At 40.4% G+C, this 20,135-nt stretch overlaps 1 protein-coding gene across 1 annotated transcript; it reads right to left on the reverse strand.

The window, feature by feature from the left end:
- Positions 1-539: 539 nt before the first annotated feature.
- Positions 540-20,135, reverse strand: LOC117305732. The gene is made up of 4 exons (XM_033790610.1): positions 20,075-20,135; positions 17,333-17,455; positions 8,714-12,277; positions 540-4,261 (listed from the first exon to the last, which is right to left on the reverse strand). Exons 2-4 carry the CDS (start codon positions 17,445-17,447, stop codon positions 726-728), a joined length of 7,215 nt encoding a protein of 2,404 aa, XP_033646501.1. The 5' UTR covers positions 17,448-17,455; positions 20,075-20,135; the 3' UTR covers positions 540-725.

Raw genomic sequence — 20,135 nt, forward strand, 5'->3', positions numbered from 1 at the left:
CACTTGTTTGTTTTTGTTGTATGGTTTTTAACTTTCCATTAATCCCGTTTACATAATCTTAAGCTGAAAACATTTAAAGGAACATTACTTAAGTGATTTTGCTAACAAAACAGCTTTTGGCTTTAAGCCCCTTATGTTATCCGCCATATACATAAACTGACAAACCTGTAGAACTTTGAGATCGATCGGCCATCAGGGTCACAAGTAAATAGTGAAAAGATGATTACACATTTTGCATGAAATCAATTGAACAAAATTAAACGTTCATTGAGCGATAAACTCTAAACAGGAAATCGTTTTGATAATTATTTCTCATCAAACAGTTAAAAAAAGGAATACATTTTGTTCTAGTCAAGAGAAGCTTAAAATCTTCACCCCTTATACGGTAGATCACAGCGTCCTTTCCTTAGCAACGCAGCCGTAGCTGTAGACCCTAAATTCGAATACGCCCTCATTGTTGAAGACCAGTATTCTCACTTGGTGTTTCCCAACATAATGCAAGCAAACCTGTGGAAATTTGGGTTCAATTGGTCATCAAGGTTGCCAGAAAATAATGAAAGAAAAAGCCCCTTTTATGCACAACTGTGTGTGTTTTCAGATGCAATTATTTTATTGAGGACAAATCTCGAATACTACGTTTAATTCAACAGCTCACCATTGCTCATTACCAATCAGTTTATGCTAACAATGAGGTCCCGTGCCCTTAATTAGGCTAAGCAGGATTATTATTTTTCCTTGATTGGACAAAGAGCCCATATCATCAATACGGTAACAGTAAAACCAGCGAGAGCAATGAGTAAAACAACAACGACATTGATCTGTTTTGACTCTTCAACACACAAGGGCAGAGCGGAAGACCATTGACCATCACCCTGACACCAGAGTGAGGCAGACCCCTGTTGGTAAAACCCTCCGTCACAGCTGACCCTAAGGGTGGAATTCTCCAAGTAAACTGACCCATTTATTTTCCCATTCTCTACTTTCCCCGGAAATCCACAACTGACAATTTTAATGGAGTATATCTGTATAGTCTCCAAGATACCGGTTACCAGGAGGGTTTCGTTGGCAAACGACAGGCTACCAGTCGTCATGGCGTCGAAAATGCATTCAAATGACTCCCCACAGAGGTCCTTGATTTCTTGACTGATGAGATTTGGATCAGGAGTGACGAGATTTGGGGAGAATTCAGGGAATAGGTACGTTTTGTAGTCGTAAGGGGAAATGTATTTAAAAATGGAGTCTTCCTCGGCAAGTAACCATTCCAACCCTAATTCGTGAACCTCATACATCGATGCATTAGTGTTTAATGAAGAGCTATTCAGATATTGTAAATCGTCATCCGGGTTTTCATTCATGTTACCCATCAGCCCATTAACTTGACCTTTGAACTTTGTGTCCAGTTGAGCAATAAAAGACATCACTTCTGGTTTGACGTAAACGATGAGAGCAACACCAGATTTCAAAGCGATTTTGATCTCTGAGAAGTCTCGATTGAAGCTGATTCGAAGCCCCTTGTGGTATTGAACTGGAATCGGGCTGGAAGCCAGGAGTATCATCTCACCATCTACAAGGATCATGGTCTGGTTCATGTTGGACCTCTGCACCTGCACCTTCGCGGAATCGTTGGTCTGAATGACGACTGCAGTATACACTGACGCGTTGGTATCTCGGTAGACCTCCATACGGGCTTGGAATGTCAGGTTATGAAGAGTCGATGAAGCCATCAGGAACTCTCCAGCTCCGTTGAAGGTGAACCTCTTCCCGTCGAGACTCGTGATATGAGGGTCTCCTGTACCTCCAGCAGGTCGAGGAGGGACGTACTCAGAGCAGTCATCTGATGGTCGTTTGTCGTAATACGCCTCACAGTTGTCGGACAGTTTGCAGCATCCGAGCCATGGCAAGACGTCATACCATTGATGGAACCAGAAATGATCTCCAGGTGCGTATCTATCGGCTGTTCCTCCTCCAGGGGAGCCAACCAGGATGTCTCCGTTATCATCATAGCAACACTGCTGACCTGAACCTATTGACGAGGATGTGGTCGACCTAAAGCAATTTTTCGCCCCGGGGTGGAAAAAAGAATTGAAGAAGTTTGCTTTCACAAAGCCTACAGAATTCACATTTGCTTGATTTGAAGTACAGGGGCATGGATCTAAGCCAGAAGCAACATTATCCAACTGACGACTGAAAACTGAACATGGGATATTCAAAACTGAATTGATAACGAGCATTAACCCAGAATAGATTCTTAGAGCGTAAACATTGTCCCTTCGACGCCGCTGTTTGTATTGAGTGACATAAAACGCTACCAGAGAAGGTCCGTCACTTGTGGACTTGAAAACTGTTTTCAAGTCCTGGCCAAGAATATAAAGAGTGCCATCATTGACAACATTACTTTTCACAGCAACTCCTTCTATTAGAACTGGAAACCCATTAGTGTTGTAACTTGAAACTCGAACCATCACCGTTACTTGGGAAACGTCATCCCCGACTAATGTGCGATCCCAGGAAATTAAGATCGGGTCAGCTGAGTTGAGATCAATGACACGGCTACCGGCTTCTTGGGTCATCTGCTGGACAGTTACGAGTGGTGGAAGGTCTTCTTCTGATGGAATATAGACGACACCAGAGTATGGGAAGGTGCTACCACCATCTAGGGACACATAGACTGCTGTCAGACCATTCTTGTAGAAGGTAGGGGTAATGCATTCTAGAGTATAGCTGCCGGTTCGAACACCATCAACCACAACATCTCCAACACCTGTAGAGAATTTGCACTTTCGATCAACATTAACATCATTAATTTCTGGGGTGCATGGTACAGTGATACTGAACCTTTCTCCACCAAGCTCCCTCAGGAAGAATGGTGTGAAACTCAGATGCTGCTTGTTACTATTCAGGGACAAACCTGCAGCGTAACCGTATGTCTCAGCATACTCGTAACCATATACAATAACAGACACTGGTGACGACTGACTGTCTACGTAATAAACGCCTTCCCCTCTAGGTACTTGGATAGTAATTGAGATGTAGTCAGATTCAGGAACATCGTGCTCATCTATGGATAGGATGCCGTCAGTAACGCTGATTGGGGCGTCGTTCAGGTAGACAGTTTGACGTGCATCTCTTTTCACGACAATGGTGATGAAATTAAAGAAACCCTCTTCATTACCTCCAGAATAAGGAGGCGTCGTAAACCCAAACCTAGACCCAAACTGCTCTACAGCCGGTACCTGTATCAGGGAAGGATCGACAGGAACGCCGTTAATTGTCGCTAGTTGCTGCATCATCAGAATCGGCCTGGTTGAGGTAACTAAACCAGAGCCAGGTAGAATTCCTTCCCATGAGTCTCCTGCATTTAATGTTAGAGTCCCAAGACCCGGGATTGAAACATTAGTTCCTGGAAAGTAGGAAACAATGTAGTATTGGTTGGTGTCTGTAGATCGGGATGCGGTGTAAATGTGCTCCTGCCCCCAACTCTTAACGGGTACCAGCTGCTCCGTTAGAGTATCACATGCAGGTTGCATGTCAAGGTTTCTTTCACATTCGCTGCCACTGAACACTGCAACTGGTTTGTCAGCTTGAATGATGCTCCCGGTTAAGTCATCCGCACTTTGGATCTGCACGGCTTCTTGGTAACTTAACGTAAAACTCAGCATGTCACCTCGGCTGTATGACCTTCCTTCAAATGTTGCAGTTCCTTGCATTGTCACTTGAACGTTGGTGGAGTCTGTGTCAGTTCCAATGATGGCAAAATGGCCAGGACGGGTACCTGTTGGCGTTACCACAACGTACTGCATACCAAGACTGTTCGTTGGAATACCTAGAAAGGCGTCCGTTGAATGATCGTGATACATTAAACCGTATGCAGAGACCTCGTTTGTCGCAGATATATCGATGGATTTGAAGCTTCTTTCAGTGCCAGTCATTGTCAGTTCCACTGGCACTCTCACTTGCTTAAATCCCTTTTTATCTACATCAAAGGTTTTTGTGAAGGGCCTGCCACCAACTTGATGTTTACTGCTTATGGTTACACGTGTGGTTTGCTGATTGTTGGAGGGAACCACAAAAATAAACAGCTTTCTGCTTGTGTATTTTGCTTGGGCGTTATCAGTAAAGCCAACGATGAAGTGTGTACCTGTAGATATCCCACTGCAACCTGGCGCAATAGGTGTGAGTTGACCTTGAGCTTGGCCGTGTAAGAGTGCAAGTATGGTGACCAACCAGACACAACGACTCACCACGCTCTTCATTTTGTAAACTGAATAGAAAGTGTAAAGATATAAAGCATCAGTATACAGGAAAAAATAACTTCATTTTGCCACAATTGCATTTTTTCAAGTTTTAAGTGTGTACTAAAATGATCCATGCATTTTGTGTGTTATGACATAGCAGCGTACTGCTTGTGTTACTAAGTGAAACAAACGTTGACACTCAAAACTCCGGTGTTAGGTTTGACCCGGTTCTTGGTTTCACGTGGGTTTGACCCATACATAGATCAACGTGACCCTGAATCTGTGTCATAATGGCTCAGATGTGGGTCAAACTGGCCCAGTATCTATAGTTCAAATCTTAAACCAGTTACCGGATCAGCCTGAACAAGAACTGGGTCGAGCCCCGGGACCCATGATCCGGATCAAAGCTGACCCGGGGTCGAATTCACTTAGAACTAGTACTAACTTAGGACTAGCCCTATATTAAAAACGTAAGGCTAGTCCTAAGTTCAGACGCTATAAAATATATGGTATTTTTCATAATTTTCCGTCAAAAGACTCATACGGCTGATTGCCTTTGCATGAACCATCCAAACATGCGTTGTCAGTGGTAGGAACTTGCTTGTTATTGGAACCTCTCACAGGATTCATACCTCTGATTGACTTGTGTGCAAAGTAGTTTGCTTTATTTTAATGAAAACATTTCGGCAAATGGGCAGCCAATTCATCACGCTATTCATTTTCGCGCGAAATCGAATGCTACTGAAAATGGTAATTCGATTTAGTTATATGATGCGTCAAATTCGATTAGTTTTAACAAAATGACCAGTTTAATAATTCATCAAAGCAGCATTCAAAGTCTCAGGAGCTTCTTGCTTGAGGCGTGTGTTTTTAGTCATTCAATTTAATTTTGGGGCAGCCATTTTTTGAATAGTTTATGTGCAACCTTAAAAACAACCGCCTGATGAGTTGTGTAGAAAAAAACATCATAAACATAAACAATCATATAAAATAAAAAACTATAAGAAACACCCCTTTTCAAACACAATTAAAAATTAGGTTTAGGTCTTGGTCAATTAACCAATAGATCCCCCAAATAAAAGGTCAGTTAGTTGATAAAGACCCCCCCCCCCCCACATCCCCACTTCCCAATATAGAGCAATACCAAAAAAATACAGAGGAAAAACCATCATAGGGCCCCATGTAAAGTCTACTGTAAACGTAAACAAAGGAAATAAGCCTGGTCTGAACTAAAGTGAAGAGAAATCTATTTGCAGAGAAATCTGACCCGTACTTGCCCAGTACTGTTCGGGTAATTCTGCTGCTGGCGGCGAATTGAATATATCTTAATAAACTAGTCTTGAAGTCATAAAATGTGTGTGCAACAAGGGTGCATTTCTGTCACATTTTCTTGCAACTTCGATGACAAACTGTAAGCCCAAATTTTCACATTTTGTTATTTTATGCATACGTTTGAATATCGCCAAGTGAGAATAATGGTCTTTGACAAAATACCAAACGGGTCCAGGGGTCGATTTCACAAAGAGTTAGGATTAGTCTTAACTTAGGACTAGTCCTAGGAGATATACAAAAAAACCTAAAGGTTATGTCCTAAGTTAGGATGAGTCACTCGTCCTAGCTCCAGATAAGACTAGTCTTAATTCTTTGTGAAATCCGGCCCAGTTACTCTTAATGTATTTTTCAAGTAGGTTGTAAACAGTGAAATAACCTGCAGCCGATTTCACGAAACTTTACGCAACTACCTACATAAGTCCACTTGCGCAACCCCACGCCATAAACGCTGCGCAAGTGGACTTACGCAGTTGCGTAAAGTTTCGTGAAATCGGCTGCAGATCTATTAAGTAATGTTACCTGATATTATGACGACTTTGCACCGCATCGTTGGAGCTTAAACATGCAATGTTTCCAAGTGAAGTATACAGTGAGTTATGACGACACCTTCCAAACATGCCCCCGTTGTATTTCAGGCCTTTTCAATCTGGTGATATGTTTAGGTTTTTAATAGAAGTATTCAAATCTCATGAAAAGGGGTTTTGACGCGTACCGAGTTCTTTGATAACTCTTCATGTAAACACCCACATTTTCACCCATTGCTCAACGTCAAGGTGAAGTCCCTTTCTATTGTAAAGTTAACGGCTCATCGCACGCGATTTCACAATGTGCAAGGCTAGGCAAATTTTGAAGAAAAAAATGGTGCATAGTGTTTATCTTTTCTTAAAGGCACTGGACACATTGGTAATTACTCAAAACAATTGGTAGCATAAAAACTAACTTGGTAACGAGCCGTGGAGAGCTGTTGGTGGTATAAAACTATTCGAGAACACAATTTTGTGATCATACTTATGTCTAATTTGTATCCTTTTGCACACAATGGTAGTTTTTTACTTGTAAATCGTTTTTCACAAAAAATGGTGCAGTGGCTAATTTCAAACGGGAGTAACTCGGCAACGCGATACACCCAAAGCTTAGACACATACCAAATTACTGCTGCTGATGGGTTCTTTCCAGCCATGCATATAACTCAATTCCTGAAATTGCCTACATCTGACTCATTTTCACAGAGTGGGTCACAAATATGATTACAAATTTTGCATGACATAATGAACAAATTAAAACGCTCATTGACCGATAAACTCCAAACGGGAAATCGTTTTGATAATTATTTCAAAGAAAGAAAAGGAATACATTTTGTTATAGTCAAGAGAAGCTTAAAATCTTCACCCCTTATACGGTAAAGCGCTACATGGGTCGTGTTCATTCGGACGTGATTGGCAATATAAAAAAAAACATCCTTTTCCGTGTTAATTTTGATTCAATGTATTATTTTACATTTTTTCTAATATACTAATTTTCTTTAGTTTGGTATAAACAGAATTTAAAAAAAGATGAATTTAACTTCATTATAGAGAATAGCATTCGTTTGAGTTATTTTATCGTATTCACGTACTTAAAAACTTACTCATTAAAAACAGCCAAAAAGTCTAATCGTAATGATTTTCATTAAAACTGCTTATTTACAGCACATACAAAAATACAAGCAATTTCAAATACAAAGCCTACAATATACCATGGTCATAATATTTCCATTTAGAGTTACGCTTAATTTTTCAATAGATTGAGTGATGACTGTTCTCAATAACAAACATGACTGTAATAAAATCAACCATAAATGTATAACAACCTTAAATGTAATAAAATCAACCATGCCATGGTTTTCTTAGTGCTAACTGATAGTGATAAGTCACATTCTGAAATTATAAACATACATTATTACAATTTAAGGCACATTGCGGTCACAGGGTCTGGTCGGGTTTGAATTAGTATAACAAAACCAAGAAGTTATCACCTGTCCATTAACAACAAAAAACAAGGCTAACCTTTTTTTCATATTATTAGGCCTATTTAAAAGGTTTCAAAATGATGAATAATGTTTTAGTGTGTTCATGTAGCTTTTTGTATTTTTCGATCATAACCCTTGAATTGGATATTTAGCCTTCCCCCAACTTCAACACGTGTGATCTTAACCTTATATAACGCATACTTGACAGCGTTTACTCATGTAGACCAATAAAACAGACTTAGTTTGTAGATGTCGACGCCTTGATGTATAAGAGATAAAACAACGACACATTGCTGAGCCAATGATTTGTATTTTATCCCCATGAGAGGGCGACTATTCCAGTGAGGTCATGTGCACAATGACTGTGTCTGAACAGCAAGCCGTGTCCGAATGTCGGCAACAGTTACGGCTGAATCACCACGTCCTAAAGGAACACGTTGCCTTGGATCGGACGAGTTGGTCTATAAAAAGCATTTGTAACCGTTCGTTATAAAATGCATATGGTTAGAAAGATGTTTTAAAAGTAGAATACAATGATCCACACAAAGATGCCTCGAAATTGTACGGTTTTCCTTTTACCTCGTTGACTAACACGGTCGGCCATTTATCGGAGTCAAAGTTTTTACTCCCATAAATGGCCGACCGTGTTAGTTCGCAGAGTAAAAAGAAAACCACACAATTTCAAGGCAAATTTGTGTGTATCATTGTATTCTACTTTAAAAACACCTTTCTAACCATATGCATTTTATAACAGACGGTTATCGCACGGCAACGACCCTGCAAGGCAACGACCCTGAACGAGTCACTACTCTTTTATTCCCATTCACAAATGCTCTTTTGTTAAAAAACGTTAAACAAATAAAGTTATTGACACTTAAACAATTGAAAATTCGAGGTTTGAATTGTTTTTGTTTTTTTCAATTTTTTTTATATTTATTTATGTATTTATGAATGTTATTTTATAACCACAAACGAACACACACTGATTACAAACGTTGATTCAACGTTTTTATTTCACCGTAATATAACATTAACCTTTCTAACACTAAATTAACGTTTGAGCAACGTTAGTATATTACCAATAAGCAATAGTAACCAAAAATCAACCCTGCTAACCAAATGTAAACGTTGATTCAACGTTCGCATTCGACCTGGGTAGGCTTACATGTTTTTTTTACGTGAAGAATGGCCCATATCAACAAAACAGCCATGACGGTAGCAGTACAACTAGCGAGAGCAATGAGTAAAACAACTGCGACCTTGATTGGTTCTGCAACACACACAGGCAGATCGGAAGACCATTGACCATCACCCTGACACCAGAGTGAGGCAGACCCCTGTTGGTAAAACCCTCCGTCACAGCTGACCCTTAGGGTGGAATTCTCCAAGTAAACTGACCCATTTATTTTCCCATTCTCTACTTTCCCCGGAAATCCACAAGTGACAATTTTAATGGAGGACATCAACTGTATAGTCTCTAAGATACCGGTTACCAGGAGGGTTTCGTTGGCAAACGACAGGCTACCAGTCGTCATGGCGTCGAAAATGCATTCAAATGACTCCCCACAGAGGTCCTTGATTTCTTGACTGATTAGATTTGGATCAGGAGTGACGAGATTTGGGGAGAATTTAGGGAATAGGTACGTTTTGTAGTCGTAAGGGGAAATGTAGGTGAAAATGGAGTCTTCCTCGGCAACTAACCACTCCAACCCTAATTCATGAATCTCATACAGCGATGCATTAGTGTTTAATGAAGAGCCATTCAGATATTGTAAATCGTCATCCGGGTCTTCATTCATATTACCCATCAGCCCATTAACTTGACCTTTGAACTTTGTGTCCAGTTGAGCAATAAAAGACATCACTTCTGGTTTGACGTAAACGATGACAGCAACACCAGATTTCAAAGCGATTTTGATCTCTGATAAGTCTCGATTGAAGCTGATTCGAAGGCCCGTGTGGTATTGAACTGGAATTGGGCTGGAATCCTTGAGTATCGTTTCACCATCTACAAGGATCATGGTCTGGTTCATGTTGGACCTCTGCACCTGCACCTTCGCGGAATCGTTGGTCTGAATGACGACTGCAGTATACACTGATGCTTTGGTATCTCGGTAGACTTCCATACGGGCTTGGAAGGTCAGGTTATGAAGAACCGATGAAGCCATCAGGAACTCTCCAGCTCCGTTGAAGGTGAACCTCTTCCCGTCGAGACTCGTGATATGAGGGTCTCCGGTACCTCCAGCAGGTCGAGGAGGGACGTACTCAGAGCAATCATCTGATGGTCGTTTGTCGTAATACGCCTCACAGTTGTCGGACAGTTTGCAGCATCCGAGCCATGGCAAGACGTCATACCATTGATGGAGCCAGAAATGATCCCCAGGTGCGAATCTATCGGCTGTTCCTCCTCCAGGGGAGCCGACCAGGATGTCTCCATTATCACCATAGCAACACTGCTGACCTGAACCTGTTGACGAGGATGTGGTCGACCTAAAGCAGTTCTTCGCCCCGGGGTGGAAAAAGGAATTGAAGAAGTTTGCTTCCACAAAGTTTAGCGAATTCACATTTGCTTGATTTGAAGTACAGGGGCATGGATCTAAGCCAGAAGCAACATCATCCAACTGACGACTGAAAACTGAACATGGGATATTTGCAACTGATTTGATTACGTGCATTAACCCAGAATAGATTCTTAGAGCGTAAACGTTGTCCCTTCGACGCCGCTGTTTGTATTGAGTGACATAAAACGCTACAAGAGAAGGTTCGTCACTTGTGGGATTGATTACTGTTTTCAAGTCCAGGCCAGGAATATGAAGAGTGCCATTGTTGACAACATTACTTTTCACAGCAACTCCTTCCATTAGAACTGGAAACCCATCAGTGTTGTAACTTGAAACTCGAACCATCACCGTTACTTGGGAAACGTCATCCCCGACTAATGTGCGATCCCAGGAAATTAAGATTGGGTCAGCTGAGTTGAGATCAACGACACGGCTACTGGCTTCTTGGTTCATCTGCTGGACAGTAACGAGTGGTGGAAGGTCTTCTTCTGATGGAATATAAACGACACCAGAGTATGGGAAGGTGCTACCACCATCTAGGGATACATAGACTGCTGTCAGACCATTCTTGTAGAAGGCAGGGGTAATGCATTCAAGAGTATAGCTGCCGGTTCGAACACCATCAACCACAACATCTCCAACACCTGTAGAGAATTTGCACTTTCGATCATTACTAACATCGTTACTTCCTTGGACGCAAGGTACAGTGATACTGAACCTTTCTCTACCAAGCTCCCTCAGGAAGTATGGTGTGAAACTCAGATGCTGCTTGTTACTATTCAGGGACAAACCTGCAGCGTAACCGTATGTCTCAGCATACTCGAAACCATATACAATAACAGACACTGGTGACGACTGACTGTCTACGTAATAAACGCCTTCCCCTCTAGGTACTTGGATAGTAATTGAGATGTAGTCAGATTCAGGAACATCGTGCTCATCTATGGGTAGGATGCCGTCAGTAACGCTGATTGGGGCGTCGTTCAGGTAGACAGTTTGACGTGCATCTCTTTTCACGACAATGGTGATGAAATTAAAGAAACCCTCTTCATTACCTCCAGAATAAGGAGGCGTCGTAAACCCAAACCTAGACCCAAACTGCTCTACAGCCGGTACCTGTATCAGGGAAGGATCGACAGGAACGCCGTTAATTGTCGCTAGTTGCTGCATCATCAGAATCGGCCTGGTTGAGGTAACTAAACCAGAGCCAGGTAGAATTCCTTCCCATGAGTCTCCTGCATTTAATGTTAGAGTCCCAAGACCCGGGATTGAAACATTAGTTCCTGGAAAGTAGGAAACAATGTAGTATTGGTTGGTGTCTGTAGATCGGGATGCGGTGTAAATGTGCTCCTGCCCCCAACTCTTAACGGGTACCAGCTGCTCCGTTAGCGTATCGCAATAAGAGCCAGGGTTGTTTTCACATTCGCTGCCACTGAACACTGCAACTGGTTTGTCAGCTTGAATGATGCTCCCGGTTAAGTCATCCGCACTTTGTATCTGCACGGCTTCTTGGTAACTTAACGTAAAACTCAGAATGTCACCTCGGCTGTATGACCTTCCTTCAAATGTTGCAGTTCCTTGCATTGTCACTTGAACGTTGGTGGAGTCTGTGTCAGTTCCAATGATGGCAAAATGGCCAGGACGGTCACCTGTTGGCGTTACCACTACGTACTGCATACCAAGATTGTTCGTTGGAATACCGAGGAAGGCGTCCGTTGTAAAGTCCTGATACATTAAACCGTATGCAGAGACCTCGTTTGTCGCAGATATATCGATGGTTTTGAAGCTTCTTTCAGTGTCAGCCATTGTCAGTTCTACAGGCACCCGCACTTGTTTAAATCCACTTTGATCTACATCAAAGGTTTCTGTGAAGGGCTTGCCACCAACTGGATGTTTACTGCTTATGGTCACACTTGTGGTTTGCTGATTATTGAATGCAACCACTAAAATGAATAGCTCTCTGCTTGATAAGTCCGTGTCTTGGAAGTTATCAGTAAAGCCAACGATGAAGTGTGTACCTCTAGATATCCCACTGCAACCTGGCGCAATAGGTGTGAGTTGACCTTGAGCTTGGCCGTGTAAGAGTGCAAGTATGGTGACCAACCAGACACAACGACTCACCACACTCTCCATTTTGTAAACTGAACAGAAAATATAAAGATATAAAGCATTAGTATACAGGAAAAAAATAACTTCATTTTGCCACAACCGATTCTTTAAAGCAGTGGACACTATTGGTAATTACTCAAAATAATTATTAGCATAAAATCTTACTTGGTAACGAGTAATGGGGAGACGTTGGTAGCTCTACAACATTGGGAGAAACTGCTCCCTCTGTCATAGAGAGCAGTTTCTCCCAATGTTGTAGAACTATGAACAGCTCACCATTACTCGTTACCAAGTAAGATTTTATGCTAATAATTATTTTGTGAAAGTATAACGTAGTTTTCGAGAGAGAAGTAATTTTCCACAAATTTGATTTCGAAACCTCATAATTAGATTTTTGAGGTCTCGAAATCAAGCATCTGAAAGCACAAAACTTCGTGTGACAAGGGTGTTTTTGTATTTCATTATTATCTAGCAACTTTGACGACCAAATGAGTTCAAGTTTTCATAGGTTTGTTATTTTTATGCATATGTTGAGATACACAAAGTGAGAAGTCTGGTCTTTGACTATTTCCCAAAGTGTCCAGTGTCTTTAAGCATTTTCCCAAGTGTGCTCTGAAATATCCATGCTTATTTTTGTGTATTATAAAATAGCAGCGTACTGCTTGTGTTACGATAAGTGGAAAACGTGTCACACTCTCAAAACCCCGGTGCCAGTTTTGACCCGGTTCGTGGTTTCACGTGGGTTTGACCCATCTGGATCAAACTGGCGCAGTATCTGTAGTTCAAATCCAAACACAGTTATCGGATCAGCCTGAACCACAACTGGGTCGAGCCCCGGGACCCATGATCCGGATCAACGCTGACCCCGGGTGCGATTTTACAATGACTTTACTTAGAACTAGTCCTAATATAACTTAGGACTGGTCCTATAGGAGATATTAACAACTTAAGGCTAGTCCCAAGTTACTCGAGACAAGACTAATTCTTTTTGAAGTCCAACATATCTCTTCATTTATAGCCTAAGTAATCTATCCTTATACTACAATACAAACTCGTCTGGAATCATTTCACATAATCCACGTGCATGAATGAACAACATGTTTTATTGCCATACATCATGTTTATGGTATTTTTCATAATTTTCCGTCAAAAGACTCATACGGCTGATTGCCTTTGCATGAACCATCCAAAGATGCGTTGTCAGTGGTAGGAACTTGCTTTTTATTGGAACCTCTCACAGGATTCATACCTCTGATTGACTTTTGTGCAAAATAGTATACACATAATGAATGTTTATGAGTGCAATGGTGCGAATATGTTCATGAGTTGAAAGATGGAATGTTCTATTCAACGAGGCGGAGCCGAGTTGAATGGAACATTCCAGCTTTCAACGAATGAACATATTCGCACCATTGCACGAATGAAAAACATTCATTATTTGTTTTATATAACATCCAAGTAGATCTTTGTCATTTTGATTGAAAGACACAACTTTCAAAACAAACAAAGCGTAGGCCTATAATTTTTTATTGTATAATCCGAATGCTAGTATTAGTAATTTTACTAATGTTATTCCTTGCAGTAACACTGCTGCATACAAAGACGCGCACGCAGTGATGTTTTTACTCAGCTTTTTCGTTCCATCCGAAAAGTACCATTGCACGCTGGCAGCGTGCAATGGTACTTTTCGGATGGAACGAAAAAGCACGGTGAGTGACTCAGCGTGCAATGGTACTTTTATTTGCTATCACGTGACGGACAATCCTCCAATCAAATGGCAAGGATCGGCTTGGGTGTTATATAATTAGCTTTTTTTTTATGAGAACATTTCGGCAAATGGGCAGCCAATTCATCACGCTATTAATTTTTGCGCGAAATCGAATGCTACTGAAAAGGGTCATTCGATTTCGTTTTATGATGCGTCAAATTCGATTAGTTTGACCAATATGATCAATCAGTTTAAGAATTCATCAAAGCAGCCATCAAAGTCTCAGGTATGGTGGCCCTGAAGGGATATCGCACATCGCAAATGTGTGCGCATACGTATGCAATGTCGTGAAACAAATCGAGAATATGTGCGCACACGTATGCAATGTCGTGAACCAAATCGCGAATATATGCGCACACGTATACGATTTGTTTTGCAATGTCGTGAACCAAAACGCATACCTTGTTGCATACCTTTGAATAAAATGTTTAATGTTCTGGGGGATTCGAGAAATACGCATGCGCGAACATGCCCCGCTCGCGAGTTGCGATCAAAAGTTTCAATATGACAGCCATTTGTACAGCAGTATAGGCAAACGCAGTCAACAACGACCGCTACATTGCGGTCGTGATTTCTCATGTAATAATCAATGCAGGGTTATGATACTTGGTTTAAACATTACTTTTGCTCAATTTTCAAACACTTTTCATGTTTGTTTTTTTACTGTAAAGGGCAAATTAGAGAAAGCTTAAAGCTGCTGCTGTACACATGTTAACAGATCACCCCCACCCCCACTCTCTAAAATTAAAGGTTACCAATCGCTTTTTATTGTTTTATTATTATTCATTCATGTACAAACAGTATTTTCTTATTAAATTATTACAATATCAACAGTCAGTTACAATATTTTTCATTCAGTTGTGATAATTTTTAATGTGTGAATTCTGAGTCAAATAAACTTTAAACTTTAAATTTAAAGTTGCAATTTTAGAATATAAAAAAACACCATGCACATATATTGAAAAATTGTCAGGCAAAAATTCTGACTGTGACTGGCACCCAAACAAAGATATTGACTTATATGTAGACCACCAACTTAAGCCTAGATAGCTCAGTTGGTAGAGAGCCGGTACGGAGGTTCAAGTCCCACTCCTCCATTTTGCTTTGTTCAAGCCCAAATCATTAAAACTTGACCGAGTAATTTGTTTACTTGAACTTAAATTTTATTACAAACTGCATGGATTCACAAGGGAATTTGAGCTTAATCTTCTCATTTTAAAATGCTTTACAGACGCTGATCCAAATTGGGTAGCACTTCTACGGTGTAGGAACTTAATATCTTAATAAACTAGTCTTGAAGTCATAAATGTGTGTGCAACAAGGGTGCTTTTCTGTCACATTTTCTTGCAACTTCGATGACAAACTATAAGCCCAAATGTTCACAGATTTGTTACTTCATGCATATGTTTTGATATTCACCAAGTGAGAATAATGGTCTTTGACAAAATACCAAACGGGTCCAGGGGTCGATTTCACAAAGAGTTAGGAATAGTCTTAACTTAGGACTAGTCCTAGGAGATATTTAAACAAAACTTAAGGTTATGTCCTAAGTTAGGATGAGTCACTCGTCCTAGCTCGAGATAAGACTAGTCTTAATTCTTTGTGAAATTCGGCCCAGTTACTCTAATGTATTTTTCAAGTAGGTTGTGAACAGTGAAATAACCTGCAGCCGATTTCACGAAACTTTACTCAACGAGCTGCATAAGTCCACTTGCGCAACCCCACGCCATAAACGCTGCGCAAGTGGACTTAAGGCCGAGTTATAGTCGGTCGGGCGTCAGAAATCTTGACGCGCGATCATAAAAAGACACGGTTTTTAGGCCTCAGTCTTAGGATCGCGCGTCAAGATTTCCATCGCACGACCATCGCGCGACCGACTATAAACCGGCCTTTACGCAGTTGCGTAAAGTTTCGTGAAATCGGGTGCAGATCAACTAAGTTGTGTCACCTGATATTATGACGACTTTGCACCGTATCGTTGGAGCTTGAACATGCAATGTTTCCAAGTGAAGTCTAAAGGGAGTTATGACGACACCTTGCAAACATGTATTTCAGGTCTTATCAGTATGGTGATATATTAAGGTTTTTAATAGAAGTATGACGTATATGACAAAGGAATCTCATGAAAAGGTGTTTTGGCACGTATACCGAGTTCTTTGATAACTCTTCATGGAAATACCCACATTTTCACCCATTGCTCAACGTCAAGGTGAAGTCCCTTTCTATTGTAAAGTTAACGGCTCATCGCACGCGATTTCACAATGTAGTCTAGACCAGATTTAAAAAAAAAAAAACTTCGAGCGGCATTTTTTAGTAAAAGTTGGTAACATACCTGATTTAACTAATTTGGGGGTGCTGAATCCGAAAATTATGGATACCAAGGCTAATTGTTAGTCCTTCACCCTGAAAAATCAAATTTAAAACAATACAGAAAACCTAGCAGACGACGGACTTCTCACGTGAAAAATAGTCAGGTTCTGCTGTGGTTCCATATTGATGTTGTCAGGATACCATACAGGGCGATACCCGGGTGCAGGTCAGGTATCCGTAACAAGCTTTTGGGTGTACTGGATAGATCTGCAATCAAATTGCACTTTCAGAGGGACCAACAGGTGCTTTCAATGTCATTTTGAAAGTATTTGAGTTAGTGTTTTTTTATAATAAAGAGTTATTTATTATTTGAACATAATTTCTCTGTTGTTAAAAGCACAAACCGTTGATTATTTTCTCTTATAATGTAGACCTATATACACTACTTAAACAGGTAGGCCTACCAGGTGTAGTCTAGACTCAACAATGATACTTCATGGCTTGAAATTATCTTACCAGTCCAAAACAAAAAAATTATTTTAAAGGATTTTAAAGTAACTAATTTTTCGATTACAAATCTCCCTCGTTTTAGAAAGTATTCTCCACAGTTTACGAACCAATCTAACTGATGTAGGCTAACAATTGAAAACAATCCAGTTTGTTTGTTTGTTGGCAGTTTAACGCATTGTTCGTGTTTGTACACATGGACAAATTTCACACAAGAAGACGATAGTAAGATTCAGAAACAAAGGACAACAAAATATGTGTCCCCTCCATTGATAAAACAATCCACCCCTCTCTTTTCAGCTGGGTGTAAAGAACAAGGACAGAAACAAATGTCTCTTTATTCACTATTACCGCTCAATCCACCATATTATGTAGGCCTACACTACTTAAACAGGTAGGCCTACCAGGTGTAGTCTAGACTCAACAATCATACAGAATAGCTCTCTGCTTGATAAGTCCGTGTCTTGGAAGTTATCAGTAAAGCCAACGATGAAGTGTGTACCTCTAGATATCCCACTGCAACCTGGCGCAATAGGTGTGAGTTGACCTTGAGCTTGGCCGTGTAAGAGTGCAAGTATGGTGACCAACCAGACACAACGACTCACAACACTCTCCATTTTGTTAACTGAACAGAAATATAAACATACAAAACATCAGTATAGGGCCTACAAGAAAAAATAACTTCATTTTACCACAACCAATAACTCTAAGCATTTTGGCAAGTCTTAAGTGTGTACTGAAAATGTTCCATGCACTTTGTGTGATATGAAAGGGCAGCTTACTGCTTGTGTTACTAAGTGGACAAACGTATCATACTCTCAAAACTCCAGAGTCAGAATATTGACCCGGCTCCGGATTCCACATGGGTTTGACCCATTTATGGGTTAACGTGATCCTGAATCTGTGTCATAATGGCTAAGATATTACATGGGTCAAAACTGGCGCATTATCCACAGATCAAATCCGAAAACAATTACCGGATCAGCCTAAACCAGAACTGGGTCAAGCCCCGGGACCCATGATCCGCATCAATGCTGACCCCGGGGTCGATTTGACTTAGAACTCGTCTTAACTTAGGACTAGTCCTATAGGAGATATTAACAACTTTTATATAACACCCGAGCAGATCCTTGCCATTTGATTGGAGGATTGTCCGTCACGTGATAGCAAATAAAAGTGCCATTGCACGCTGAGTCACTCACCGTGCTTTTTCGTTCCATCCGAAAAGTACCATTGCACGCTGCCAGCGTGCAATAGTACTTTTCGGATGCAATAGTACTTTTCGGATGGAACGAAAAGGCTGAGTAAACACATATCACTCCGTGCGCGTGTCTTTGGTAACGCAGCAGTGTTACTGCAAGGTAGTATAATTACTTAACATTCGGCTTCTACAATTAAAAATTGTAGGCCTACGTCTTGTTTGTTTTGAAAGTTGTATCTTTTAATCAAAATTACAAAGATCTACTTGGATGTTATATAAAACAAATAATGAATGTTTTTCATTCGTGCAATGGTGCGAAATGTTCATTCGTTGAAAGCTGGAATGTTCCATTCAACTCGGCTCCGCCTCGTTAAATAGAACATTCCATCTTTCAACTCATGAACATATTCGCACCATTGCACTCATAAACATTCATTATGTGTATAATATAAGGCTAGTCCTAAGTTAGGACGGTTAACTCGTCCAAACTCGAGGAAGACTAATTCTTTTTGAAGTCCACCCCTGGTGTTTTAGAGTGTACATCATGTCGGTGAACCCAACATCTCATCATTCAACTTATACTACAATACAAACTCCTCTGAACTCATTTCACATAATCCACGTAATGAGTCAACAAACATGTTTTATTTCATACTATTTTACGACTAAAGACGCATACGGCTAACGGTCTTTTCTGCGACATGTTTTGGTTTATTTTTTTAAATATAGGCATATGCACATCCCTTTGTTTAGTGGTAATTGTTATTCGTTGCAATTGATTTTCTCATGTGGAATACTTTTTTACCTAACCCACGTGATTGCATGAATCATCCAAATTATGCTTTATACTTAGTGTGTGGTAGGAATTGCTGGCAGCAAATTCAATAGATCTTAATAAACCAGTCTTGAAGTCGTAAAAGTATGCGCAGCAAGGGTGCTTTCCTGTCACTATTTTCTTGCAACTTCGATGACAAACTATAAGCCCAAATTTTCACAGATTAAAAAAAGAAATTGTATGCATATGCTTGGATATACACCGAGTGAGAATACTGGTCTTTGACAAAATACCAAACGGGTCCAGGGGTCGATCTCATAAACTGTTAGGACTAATTCTAGGACGCTCTATGAGATATTACAAACTTAAGGCTAGTCGTAAGTTAGGACGAGTAGTTGGGACGAGTCACTCGTCCTATATATAGTTCGAGATAAGACTAGTATTAAAGCCAATGGACACTTTCGGTAAACAGTATTGTCTAAGGCCCACACTTCGTGTACCACAACTTTTATATGAAATAACAAACCTGTGAAAATTAAGGCTCAATCAGTCGTCGGAGTCGGGAGAAAATAAAGGGATGACCCACCCTTGTTTCCCCACGTTTCGCCGTGTCATGACATGTGTTTAAAATAAATCCGTTATTCTCGCTATCGAGAATTGATACTGTTTTAATGTTTTCTCAAAAAGTAAAGCATTTCATGTCATTTTCAAGAGAAGTCTTTCACCATTACCTTCTGTAAACTCTTTAAATTATTTGTAAATCTGTGAACTTAAAAAAAAACATTTGTACCGAAAGTGTATAATGGCTTTAAAGGCAGTGACACTATTGGTAATTACTCAAAATAATTATTAGCATAAAACCTTACTTGGTAACGAGTAATGGGGAGAGGTTGATAGTATAATGAAACATTGTGGGAAACGGCTCCCTCTGAAGTGACGTAGTTTTCGAGAAAGAAGTAATTTTCCGCGAATTTGATTTCGAGACCTCAGATTTGGAATTGAGGTCTCAAAATCAAGCATCTGAAAGCTCACAACTACGTGTGACAAGGTGTTTTTTCTTTCACTATTATCTCGCAACTTTGACGATAAATTGCGCTAAAATGTTCACAGGTTTGTTACTTTATGTTGAGATACACCAAGTAAGAAGACTGGTATTTGGCAATTACCAATTAAGTGTCCATTGTCTTTAACTATTTGTGAAATCCACGAGGTTTCTTTAATGTATTTATCAAGTAGGTGAACAGTGGAATACGTTCATGCAATGTTACCTGATATGACGACTTTGCACCGTACAGTTAGAGCTTGAACATGCCGCGTTTCCAAGTGAAG

Source organism: Asterias rubens, unplaced genomic scaffold, assembly GCF_902459465.1.
Source record: "Asterias rubens unplaced genomic scaffold, eAstRub1.3, whole genome shotgun sequence".
Taxonomy (NCBI): Eukaryota; Metazoa; Echinodermata; class Asteroidea; order Forcipulatida; family Asteriidae; genus Asterias; species Asterias rubens.

Coding starts and splice junctions, on each gene's coding strand:
- LOC117305732 (XM_033790610.1), bottom strand. CDS start 17,447: ATGGAGAGTGTTGTGAGTCGTTGTGTCTGGTTGGTCACCATACTTGCA. Junction 12,278..17,332: donor TTGCAGTGGGATATCTAGAG/GTACACACTTCA, acceptor TTTTCTGTTCAG/TTTACAAAATGGAGAGTGTG. Junction 4,262..8,713: donor TACCCAGGTCGAATGCGAAC/GTTGAATCAACG, acceptor CTTTCTATTCAG/TTTACAAAATGAAGAGCGTG.